Source organism: Sinohyriopsis cumingii, chromosome 16 (assembly GCF_028554795.1).
Source record: "Sinohyriopsis cumingii isolate HCF-2022 chromosome 16, ASM2855479v2, whole genome shotgun sequence".
In the NCBI taxonomy this organism is placed as follows: Eukaryota; Metazoa; Mollusca; class Bivalvia; order Unionida; family Unionidae; genus Sinohyriopsis; species Sinohyriopsis cumingii.
Genome location: NC_142976.1, coordinates 6,974,966 through 6,987,905, shown reverse-complemented (window position 1 = coordinate 6,987,905; position 12,940 = coordinate 6,974,966). Strand labels below are relative to the sequence as shown.

Genomic DNA, 12,940 nt, shown 5'->3' with positions numbered 1-12,940 from the left:
GATGGTAAACTGTATGTGCTGTATCTCATTTCACTGATTGACAGTGTATGATGAGTTACATTTGGCTGAGTGGTATCACATTTGACAGATTGACAATGCATATGATGAACAACATTTGACTGAGTGTCATCTCATTTGATTAATTTGATTAAATATAGTTTGAATAACACACAGTGCATCCTTCGCTGGACCCATGTTGGGCCCCTCTTTGTCTATCATGGTTGCTCTGCCAGACATGATGTCATTGCAGCCAGTATATGTTAATAAGCTAGTAACTAACTTTACATATGTTGTCATGTTGAACCAATCAGATGACTGAGTTGGAGAACGTGAACAAACATTGTCAGTTGTTTGAGGCATTCATTCAGCAACTGGGATGCTTGTAGAGAAGTGTACATTTCAGTGTTGAGGCTGCATGTAACCTAAAAATTATCTGCGCAAAGAATCCCCACCTTCCCTCTAATCACCATGTCATTTGTTTTGGGGCATTACCTGCATAGCATACTGTTCCAGTTCTGTTCTCAGGTGCCATTGTCAACTTTGCTTGAACCCCAAGTTTGTTAGTACTTGAATAAATTCAACTTTTAGGCCATATATACTTCATGCACGCTTCCCATGGTGCATGTATGAAGTATCGGTTGTTGTTTGTTATCATGGAAATCCTCAGGATCAGATTTATCAAGTTTTGGTTGTCAATGTCCCCATATACCTCGTATCAGCCCCTTGTAGCTCCACATACAGGTGTGGGACACTTCACAACCCTACAAACTTCCCAGAGTCTGTCTTCCTGAGGTGGGGCCACAAGTGGCCAAGTGGTCTAAAGCGCTTTCTGTTATGGATCACTGCCATCTCACTTATGTCTGCTTAGGTTCAAGTCTCAGATTTGGCCAATGTGGGTATGTGAGAAAGCTTGCCAGTAGCTTCTCGAGGGTTGATGGTTCTTTCCGGGGATTTCCCAGGTTCTTCCTCCACCATTTATACTGGCTGCTATACATAGCCTATCATGTGCTGAAAAATGGCGTTAAACCCTACAACAACAACAACTCTTCTTGAGGTATTCCTATGGAACAAAGGGCCATTGCCAAGTTTCGTGCATTCACAACTTTGCTTTTGAACCCCCAATTTGTGTCAGTACTTAAATGTACTCAGCTATTATGCCCATGTATACTTCATACCTGCTTCCAAAGGTGCTTGTATGGAGTATTGGCTGATGGTTGTTATCATGGCATCCTCAGGATCAGACTTGTCGAGTTTCAGTTATCAGTGTCCCTATATACATAGTATCAGCCCCTTGCGGCTCCACATGCGGGTGTCAGACACCCTTCACAACCCTACAAACTCCCACAAGTCTCTCTTCCTGAGGCATTCCTCTAGAACAAAAAATTCAGAGCTGGGCTGGTGCAGTGTGCTTTGACAGGACTCCCCCTCCCCTTCCCGTTATGCCAAAGATTATTTTATATGTACAATAAAGTGTCTGTTGAACCTATGTATTGTGTGTTATTTAAAAGTCCATGATATGCCACAGTTTAAACTGAGTGTTATCTCATTGATTAATTGAGGGCAATAGAAACCACATTTGACTGAGTGGTATCTCATTTGACTAAACAAGGACAAGAGAAACTACATTTGACTTGAGTGGTCATTTGACAAATTAACATGGCATGAGAAGTCACATTTGACTGAGTAGTATCACATTTGACTGATCGACAGTGTATGATAGTAATGTACCTCAGAGAAAACAAAGACCTACTATGGCAAAGGGTGAACGGTTCAAGGCAAGGAAGCTGTGAGAAAATCAACTACTTTGCTCTATTCTAAATTTCCTAATTTTATATCTAATTTTGATATTTTCACTTTCATAGAAACAAATTTAGATGAATCCAGTTAAATTTCATTTCTAACACACAATATTATGACAAAATTAGGAAAATTGGGCCATTTTGAAATGTACCTGGTGGTTTGACATTACATCATAAGGAGATGTGAAACTCTATACAATAAGTGAAATAAAAAGTGAATCCATAAGTTTTTAATTTGACTATCATTTCCAAAATCTCCAAAATAATTTTCAAAAACAAAGATTGATTTTCTAATTAGTGTAGTTTAAAAACCACCAGAAGAATCGATTAATTGGCAGCTGTACAAGTAAGATCAAACAATTATTGGCTTTGTGATTGCTGTACACATAAAGACCAAACATTTATTATTCACAGCTATTGCAATACAAGTAAGCATCAGTTGTTATTGACTGCTGTTGCTGTTAAAGAGTAAACAGTTACTGACTGCGCTATTGCTATACAAGTAAAGATCAAACAATTCTTATTGCCTGTTCTGTTGCTATGCAAGTAGAGATCAAACAATATCTGACTGCTATTGCTGTACAAGTAATGGTCAAGCAATTGCTGCTATTGCTATACACGTAAAGGTCAAACAATTTCTGATTGTTCTATTGTGATACAAGTAAAGATCAGGCATTTACTGATTGTTCTGCTGCTATTCAAGTAAAGATCAAACAATTCTTACTGACTGTTCTATTACTGTACAAGTAAAGATCAAACAATGTCTGACTGATATTGCTATACAAGGTAAAGGTCAAGCAGTTACTGACTGCTTTTGCTAATCAAGTTCAAACAATTTTTGACTGTTCTATTTCTGTACAAGTAAAGGTCAAGCAATTACTGACTTCTAAAGATCAAGCAAGTATTGACTGTTCTAAAGATAAGCAGTTATTGACTGTTTTAAAAATCAAGCAGTTATTGACTGTTCTAAAAACCAAGCAATTACTGACTCTTCTATTGCTATACAAGTAAAGATCAGATAGCTTTTATTGACTGTTATTTATATACAAGTAAAGATCAAACAATTACTGACTGTGCTACTGCTGTTATAAATGTATTTTAAGTGGAAACATCTAAGGTATATGATTTTTACCCTCAGTTATCTGATACCCATTCATCAATATTTTTGACCATATAAAGTTTTAAAATGCTAGCAAAGGTAATGATGAAGATTCTGGTTGTTGTAATGATGATAATTATGCTGCTGATGATGATGACAGTGTGGATGGAATATTTTATGAAAACATTTTATGATTTGGAATGTTAGAAAATGAATAACATTGATATTAGGTTAAGCGAAACAAATTAATTGATACTTTGAATATTCAAATTGATTTCCATTAAGGTGCAGTTAAAATGATTTCAGGACATATATGTGAAATATTTAATACAGTTGCTAATATTAGTTTTAGGTCCTGCTTGCTCAAAGAAAGTTGGGAAAACCTGGCCTTCTTTTAGTTCTGAATATACAGTAGATCAACATAAATATTATATTACTAGAAAATGTCACCAACTTAATGGCTGTAGCAAGTAAGTAATATAGAAAGTCCCACATAAAGATATAAATAAACACTAAATAAGTATGCAAAATAATCTACAAAAATTAAGCCCCATTCAACCTTAGGAATATTGGAGACTCTTGAAATAAGCCTCTGACAGAAAATGATTACAAAATGTCCATACAAATGTTTTATGAATATTTCAGGCTGATAAATAAAGATTCTAATAATAATGACACTATTGGTAATAATTCATTAGATGTTGACATAAATAACCAAATTTTCTTTAATCTTCTCCTCCTGTAACACTTCATTTATGTTCAATAATGCTTTAATGTACTAATGTTCTCATTTGCACTTTGTGTTCTGTAATGCTTTAATGTACTAATGTTATCATTTTTTACTTCATTTGCATTTTGTAATGCTTTAATGGTCTCATTTTGCACTTCATTTGTGTTTTGTAATACTTTAATGGTTTCATTTTGCACTTCATTTGTGTTTTGTAATGCTTTAATGGTCTCATTTTGTGTTTCATTTGTGTTTTGTAACGCTTTAATGGTTTCATTTTGCACTTCATTTGTGTTTTTTAATGCTTTAATGGTCTCATTTTGCACTTCATTTGTGTTTTGTAATGCTTTAATGGTCTAATTTTGCACTTCATTTGTGTTTTGTAAAGCTTTAATGGTCTCATTTTGCACTTCATTTGTGTTTTGTAATGCTTTAATGGTCTCATTTTGCACTTCATTTGTGTTTTGTAATGCTTTAATGGTTTCATTCTGCACTTCGATTGTGTTTTGTAATGCTTTAATGGTTTCATTCTGCACTTCGTTTGTGTTTTGTAATGCTTTGCACTTCATTTGTGTTTTATAATGCTTTAATGGTCTCATTTTGCACTTCATTTGTGTTTTGTAATGCTTTAATGGTTTCATTTTGCACTTCATTTGTGTTTTGTAATGCTTTAATGGTTTTACTTTGCACTTCGTTTGTGTTTTGTAATGCTTTAATGGTCTCATTTTGCACTTCATTTGTGTTTTGTAATGCTTTAATGGTCTCATCTTGCACTTCATTTGTGTTTTGTAATGCTTTAATGGTTTCATTTTGCACTTCATTTGTGTTTTGTAATGCTTTAATGGTCTCATTTTGCACTTCATTTGTGTTTTGTAATGCTTTAATGGTCTAATTTTGCACTTCATTTGTGTTTTGTAATGCTTTAATGGTCTCATCTTGCACTTCATTTGTGTTTTGTAATGCTTTAATGGTTTCATTTTGCACTTCATTTGTGTTTTGTAATGCTTTAATGGTCTCATCTTGCACTTCATTTGTGTTTTGTAATGCTTTAATGGTTTCATTTTGCACTTCATTTGTGTTTTGTAATGCTTTAATGGTCTCATTTTGCACTTCATTTGTGTTTTGTAATGCTTTAATGGTTTTACTTTGCACTTCGTTTGTGTTTTGTAATGCTTTAATGGTCTCATTTTGCACTTCATTTGTGTTTTGTAATGCTTTAATGGTCTCATTTTGTGTTTCATTTATGTTCTGTAATGCTTTAAATATACTAATGTTCTCCATGTACAATTAATTTGTGTCCTGTAATGTTAAAATGTTCCCAAGTAATACTTCATTTATGTTCAGTACTGCTCTCATGTTCTAATATTACACTTCATTTGTGGAATTCTGTAACGTTCTCCACATAAACCACTAAATAAAGCTAAATTTAACTGATATATTTGATTTTTACATCTCAGAAGAGACATCTTTTGACATTGTGAATGCCAAATTTACAGTACATTGGAATACAGTATAATCATTCTTCATATTCATTAGTCATTTCTTTCTTTCTCTTATTGATATTTTCATATTCTCTTTCTTTGGGGGAGGGAGGGGCTGAGTGGCCAAGTGGTCTAACACACTTTCAGTTACAGGTCACTGCCATATCACCTATGTCTGTATGGGTTCAGATCTCAGGTTCGGCAAATGTGAGAAAGTTTGCCAGTAGCTTCTCATGAGTCAGTGATTCTTCCTGGGATTTTCCTGGGTTCTTCATCAGTTATACTGGCTGCCATGTATAGCCTATCATGTGCTGATGAATGGCATTAAACCCATAACAAAACAGTAATAGTTCTCTTCAATTCGTTGTTTCTTATTCTCTTTCATTCATCATTTCTTATTCTCTTAAACAGACAATTCATCATATCAGTTCTTTTAATGATTTATCTTTCTCTTTTAATGTTACATTATGGTTAGAGCATTTTTTAGAATGGAGATGGGGGAAGGGCAAAAGGCACTTTAATCAAATATGGATTTATTGATTGTGGGATTATTTAAGACTATTAAAATACTTATCAAAACAGCTACTATTAGGTTATAATTACATACGTTATTTTGCAGTGTTTGTCCGTGTGTCTGACAAGAAATGGCTGCAAGTTCTCCCCAAGTATATTGATCCACTTCACATTCTATCCAGGGCAAAGTCAGTAACAGTGCATGAAGTTATGGACACAATACAGGACGGAGTTGCCATCAACATTGTTAGACCAGAGATTCATGTTCAGATTGCATTGAAGGTATGTAATATTCTTGAAAAGCAAACATGATTCATGCCTTTGAATAGATTAAGTGCTAATGTCCCAAAGTATGAAGAAAAAGTTATGTTGTTATGGCAGAGTTATAACTCCTGATGATAAATTATTAAAAGTCCTAGTGTGAGGTTGAAGACAGAGTTATAACCCCTGATTGGAAGTTAATACTGTATTTACCATATATGTTGGGACATGATAAAATAATTATATTTTTCCTGTCCCAGAAATTATGGTGAAACATTTTTCACATTGGTCATATGTCCCAAGACTTAAAGAAATGAAAAATATTTGTATTGCATTTGTGCTCCCCCTCCACTGCATGTTGCAATAAAATAAATAAATAAAATGCTTAATTGATAGCAAAAAGAAAGAAACTAACCTTGTATTGTTATCATTTATTCCTTTTTTCAACATGAGCATTAAAGAAAATATATCCACAAAATCCATATAAGTAGTGTAGGCTTCCATACTGTAGCATGTATCAATTATGTCCAATACCACATACCATGTTATTCATAGACATGAACATTGAGAAACAATTGTGTGTGGTTGTGCTCAACGAAATCGCAAACAAGAGGGAATAGTCAACCGATATCTTGAAGACGCCATTCACACATGACACGGTGTTGGGTGCAAAATAATCAAGATTGAATTATATCCAGGTCTACTGTATGACAGTATCTCGCAGATAAAATCATCATTTGAAAACACATTCACTTGAGTGTAATTGACAATCTTTTCACCAGCTCGGGTTACAAAATTATCCTTACTATTTACCCACAGACATCAATGCTCCTTTGTATTAATTGTAAACACATATGCCAAGATCATAGAAGCCCTGGTGGTGAATAAACACAACTGGCGGCAAGCAGTTAACTCCTTCTTTGAACCTACCGACAGGATATCAAAGACAAAAGGTTATTTTTATTACAAAGCAAGCCGATCTCAGAAGCTGACTTTGGTTACTTTTTTGTAAAGGATATCAATACAAAGGTTATTTTGTTGCAAAGCAAGCCAACATTGGAAGCTGACTACGGATTCTGTGAAGTGAGCCGGGGTTTTTTTTTGGAATGTACAAAGACGGCCAAGATATGGAAGCAAACTTGGGTTCCTTTTCACCTGTATTCACGGGAATTTTGAAAATAAATTGAAACAATGGAACAAATTTTAAAATGACACAATATAGTGCTTTGTGCACAGATGTCGATGACCCAGCATCACCCAGAATATTTGGAGAAAATAAAATCATGTGATGAATTTGTGAAAGCCAGAAGAGAAGCAAACGATTTCGCAAGCAAGAGGGAAATAATCAACCAATATATTGAAGACAACTGCCATTCATGCATGACACGTGTTAGGTACAAAATAGCCAAGATTGAATTATATCCAGGTCTACTGTATGACAGTATCTCGCAAATGAAAATCATTATTTGAAAACACATTCACTTGAGTGCAAGTGACGAACTTTTCACCAGCACAGGTTACAAAAGTATCATTTCTATTTACCTGCAGACATCAGTGCATCTTTGTATTAATTATTACTACAGATGTCAAGCACATAGAAGCCCTGGTGGTAAATAAACACAACTGGCAGCCAGCAGTAAATTTCTTCTTTGAACTTACCGACAGGACATCAAAGACAAAAGGTTATTTTTATTACAAAACAAGCCAACCTCGGAAGCTGACTTTAGACTCAGAAGTCGGAAATTTTTTAAAGGATATCAATACAAAGGTTATTTTATTGCAAAGCAAGCTGACCTCGGAATCCGACTATGGATTCTTTTAAGTGTGCTGATATTTTTATTTTTTATTTTTGAATATACAAAGACAGCCGAGATATGTGAAACAATGGAACAGTTTTTAAAGTAACACAGTATAGTGCTTCGTGCTTCGTGCATGAACATCGATGACCCAGCATCACCCGGAAGATTTGGAGAAAATAAAATCATGTGATGAATTCGTGGAGGCTAGAAGAGAAACAGATCATTTAGCCGACAATATGATCATTAACATGGATGAAACTCTAGTGTACTTTGATCACATTCCTGGATGGAATGATGATAAGATGGGGGTCAGAAGTGTGAAAATTAGCAAGACTAGTGCAGATTTGAAAAAATCTGACTTTTGTTCTTGCAGTTTCCGCTTTAGGTGATGTGTTGCCTCTAACAATTTTTCAAGGTATGAGAAAGCTAAAAAAATATTTGTGTACCGAAAGAATGGATCATACATGTACAGGAGAAGGGTTGTGTGGATGAGATGCTGCTGCATTGAATTAAAGAGTTTTATCTCAAGTACACAGTTTTATATTTTTTATAATAAAATTTCAGTTGGATTGCATTTTCCGACATGTAATTTTTGAATGATTTAAAAGGTGTCCCCCAACTTATGACTCTAAAAAAACAATGTATCCCAGAACATACAGTGCACAAAAAAATTACTTTTAAAATTAATTTATGGTGTCCCAACAAATACAGTGTCCCAACATATATGGTAAATACGGTAGTCCCTGAGAGTAAAGTTGAAGACAGAGTTACAACCCCTGATTGATGGTTGTTAAAGGTCGGTGATCAATTAGTAGAATCTTTGTCATGAATAGGCAAAAATTTATGTCTCAGTAATGTAGGTAGCGTTAATATCCTGTAGTTTCTGGCCATGAACATCTCAGCAAAACTCCCTAAAAGCTTGCCAGAAAATTCTAGAAACAGCAAAAAGCCCCCAGCTGATGAGTTTACATCCTGAAATAAGAGAAATGATAACTGTCCCACATGAGTATGTCAAACAAGCACAGCTTGAGTATCACTTGGTAATGTTTATCGAATGCATAGTGGACCAGCTGATAAACATTACTTTCTGGTTTTTCTTTCTAGGCTGTCATAATTGACTGAATCTTGGCAAGTAACACAACAAACAACAAAATCAATAAAGATGAAGAAAACTAATTTTTCACTCTTACTTTTACTTAGTCATCAAAACAGGTATACTATGCAAACAACACTTTAACTGTACAGACCAAGTATGCACACAATCTTGATTACAAAATATTTCCATGACATAATGTGATTCTGCAGTCATGGTATTTTGACTAATTGGTCTTAAAATTAGTAATAAGAAAGAGTGACAACCAACAAGCTTTGTAAAATTTAACAAATTATTTATTTCCTTAGATTACAAAGTGAAATTTTTTGTAAATAACTTACAGTATTGTGAATTAAATCCAAAATAAATCATGAATTTCGAACACAAGTCTTAATGATTAAACTTCTGAATAAACTTTAGTGGTATTCTAAAATAAATCCAATGCTGGAAGTGTTGATGTGCCTGTGTGTCCCATGTAGTGGTGATGTGCCATCAGTCTTTTGTTGAATGACAATAATACAATCCAAGAAATTTCACTATAAATCCAAGTTTCTATTTCCAAGAGTGTTTTTTTTTCATAAGCACTTTGTATTTGCATTGAATAAATAAATTCCACCTCAAATGAAATACTTGACACAACAGTGATACAAATGTTTCTGCTTGATCTTAAAGGATGAATAAATAGTCTTTTCAGTAACAAGATTATATAGTCCTTTACCTGACCTCAGGTTACAGTTAGCATTTTCTAAAAAAAAACATTACCTAATGGAATATTTCATTCGAGTAGGTTTCAAATGTTTACAAGATAAAATCTTAGTTATAATTAAAAGTCTGATACAAAAATTATGATAAAGAAAATGATAAACACATTGTACTTGACTCAGGCAAAGATAATAATCCTAATAGTTAACCCATTCTCACAGAGAAAATATTTGCTTTGTATTAGTTCTTTATAAAATATAAAAACAATCAATGATTTAGGTTAGATAGAAAATGAACTTTGATTTTGGACAAGGTGAAGTCCAAAATACAGTAATTCTTATCATATAATGAAGAAAACAAATTAAAAAATAACTAACAAACAATTCAAATTAAATCTGCATAACAAATGGTCTTAGTGGTTTCCTCTAGTGTATGACAAACTACCAAGTCAGAACTTATTGTCAGCCAATAGATGTTACTTTACACTCACTCACCCTTCTTGAGCGACTTCTGCTATGAGCAACCACCTATCATAAATGGTCCCAATCATCATGCATGGATTGATTTTATTATATAAATGCACTATCATCAGTGACTACTTGCAGAATGTGACCAGTGCCCATGATTTTCTGGCAAAAAATGCATTTGAGACTGCTATAAACAGTCATTTTGTAAAACCATATGAACACTGTTGATGTTTATTAAATCCAATTCAACCATGGTTTCTTAGGAGTGACTGGAGACTATGTGCAGATTGTTCTAAAATAACACTGCTCTGCATCGCATTACAAAAACAGATAGATACCCCTAACCTTTATTTAATCCTTTGAAGCTACAACCATTTATATGAGTGTTTATGCTATAAAAACTTTTTCAAAAATAGTTGAGTCTGGCTACTGGTTCCTGAAATCTTGGGTTGACACAGGTAGCCATTGTATGCTTCAGCCTGTAAATCAAAGTATGTGTCTCTGATGGCCATTGTAGTGCCTAAATCCTGTAAATCCTCGTTATGATTAATCATTGCTTCTTTAATAGGAGCAATATCAGATAAACATGCTAGTCAATTCAGAGGTTTGTATTCTGTATTTATCTTTATTGAAAAACTGCAAAACTCTGTCTTGCCCAAACGAAAACTCTTCTGAAAGGATGTCTTTTGTCACTGGAGTTGATCCATAATGCCTGGGGTGAATGAGGTCTTTGCCTTCATCTTTAATAAGTGATCATCATTTTCAAGATTTCATTGTCATTGTATAAGGTTTGTGCTGTTTGTTGATTTTTTAAAAATGTTATTATTAACATCCACACCAAGTCGTCACTGTGTTGCAGGCCGATGTGTGTCAACTTAACCTCTCTATGTTGTCTTTGAATTAATTTATTTTGATTTTGATTCTGGATGGGTTAATTCTGTCTTTTGATTTCATTCATTAGTACATATATATATACCATATTTACCTGAAACCTCATCAATCCCGCTAATTCGTACACAGGATGAGCAAGTGTTATCATAGCTAACTGTGCAGTTCTTACACTGCATTTGAATTGAGTCTGATATTTATGGGCATGTCAAGCTAACCTATGGACAGGATAAATAAATATTACCTTATTAACTTTACAGTTCATATGTTAACCTACATGTACACATGACCTTCAAATATAATTGTGAACGTGTTACAATACATGCATATCTTTATTCCTGTCCAGAATTACTTTGAGTTGAAATGATTGCAATCAAACAGTGAATAATAAAGTGGTTGTACAGCAATTGTCAATATTTTCCCTTCTTAAACCTGCTGCATTTTAACCCTGAAAAATGATAATCTTGTACAAATCTGTTATGAAAGACCACTGGTCTTGAGAGACAACTTTTTGTTGTAGAGGAGGTGGTCTCACAAGACAGGATTTACTCTACTGCCTATTTCATGTTACTAAGGAGGAATGCTTATTCATGTAGCTGGCAGAGGTATTTAATACCCTTGATTCTGTTAACTCCATCAAATTCTGTATGTAGCTCTGTTTTGATTAGACTCCAGAAGAGTTTTGTTTCCAGGATTGTGGGGTATCGTGCAACAGTTATGCCCCTTGATTACCCTTCGTAAGAGCTCAGAAAACAGTTTCCTAAGCACTCACCCCTGGTACAAGTGAGTTTCAAGAGTTACTCTTCCTTTTCCTCATTATACTCATGCAATACATAGCTCTACTTTGCTGATTACACTTATTTACTACCGAACAATAGGTTACTGATGTAAATGTTATGCAGAAATGGGTCAGAATCATAAAACTAGTTTGTCAGTACATGGCACCTTAGATAAATATAAAATAATATACAAGTTTCTAGCTTGAGAAATTACAGTTACACACACAGCCCTTGATGTTTTAGTGGTATCAGAGGTTACAGCAAAATGTTTCAGTAATCAAGGTGTCATAATTTTCATTATCACTGAGTTATATTACATATTTAAGAGTTAGTTATGGGAAACTTTAAGAGATAGAGAATTTCAAAATTCTGTGATTTTCATCTGGTCAGACATTCTTACGCTTTCCCCAGGTCACCAATATTTTCAAGACTGCAGCATTTTAATACATTATTGTGCCAAAGTAAATATGCCATCAGATATTTATACAAGTCTATCATTACCTTGAAGAAAAATGTCAGTAACTTGCTTTTGAAAAAAGAATTCATCAATCTCAATTTTCCACTAACTTTTGAACTAAATGATCCATTTTGTTCAAGCCTCAATTCTAGTGAGCTATGCACAGGCACCGTGAAAAGGAAGATTGCTGATAGGCAAAAATAATTGGAACATTTCTAGGTCATTACCCTAAATAGATTTCAACCAATCAGCTGTTGCCTTGACATTCTCTACTTCTGACTCATAAATGTGTGTGATAATTCATTGAAAGGGAAACTGTCTTCACATCAAAATGGTGCCTAATTACTGAAAACAAAATGTCAGGGTAAACACAGACACTAGAATTCAGGGACTAAGTATAAACTGCAACATAACACGTTCATAATAAGTACCTATTTTAGTATCAAGCTGACATCCAGTACCAGTGTAAATATAAATAAAGTCTTTTCCTTTTCAGCATGTTCTAAACTGACATAAAATAGGAAGATTTATTCATAGATTATTTATATCTGATACACACCAAATGTAATGTGATGTTTGATATAGTGTTACAAGTCTATGCTCTTAAAATAAGTAACAGAAAAGAGTGAAGTCAACAAGCTTTGTAAAATTTAACAAATAATTTATTTCCCTATACTACAAAGTAAAAAAGAATAAGAAAAAGGAACTTACGTTATTGCAGATTAAATCCAAATTGTAATCCAAGAATTAAAACACAAGTCCTATCAATGAAAAGTTCTAAGTGAATCACATTTCAAATCCTGATGAAAGTCCAATATGGAAGGTGATGATGTATGTAGTAGTCTGCATTGTACTGATGTGTCAACAGTCTCTTG

The 12,940-nt window shown here is 33.9% G+C and overlaps 1 protein-coding gene across 1 annotated transcript in view; it reads left to right on the top strand.

Moving 5' to 3' along the window:
• LOC149779889 (valine--tRNA ligase-like) overlaps window positions 1–12,940 on the top strand; it is an 86,784-nt gene that overhangs the window by 59,181 nt on the left and 14,663 nt on the right. Inside the window, exon 23 of the mRNA XM_089936572.1 lies at window positions 5,726–5,901. Coding sequence (XP_089792698.1) covers window positions 5,726–5,901 — 176 coding nt within the window. The remainder of the gene's footprint in view (window positions 1–5,725; window positions 5,902–12,940) is intronic.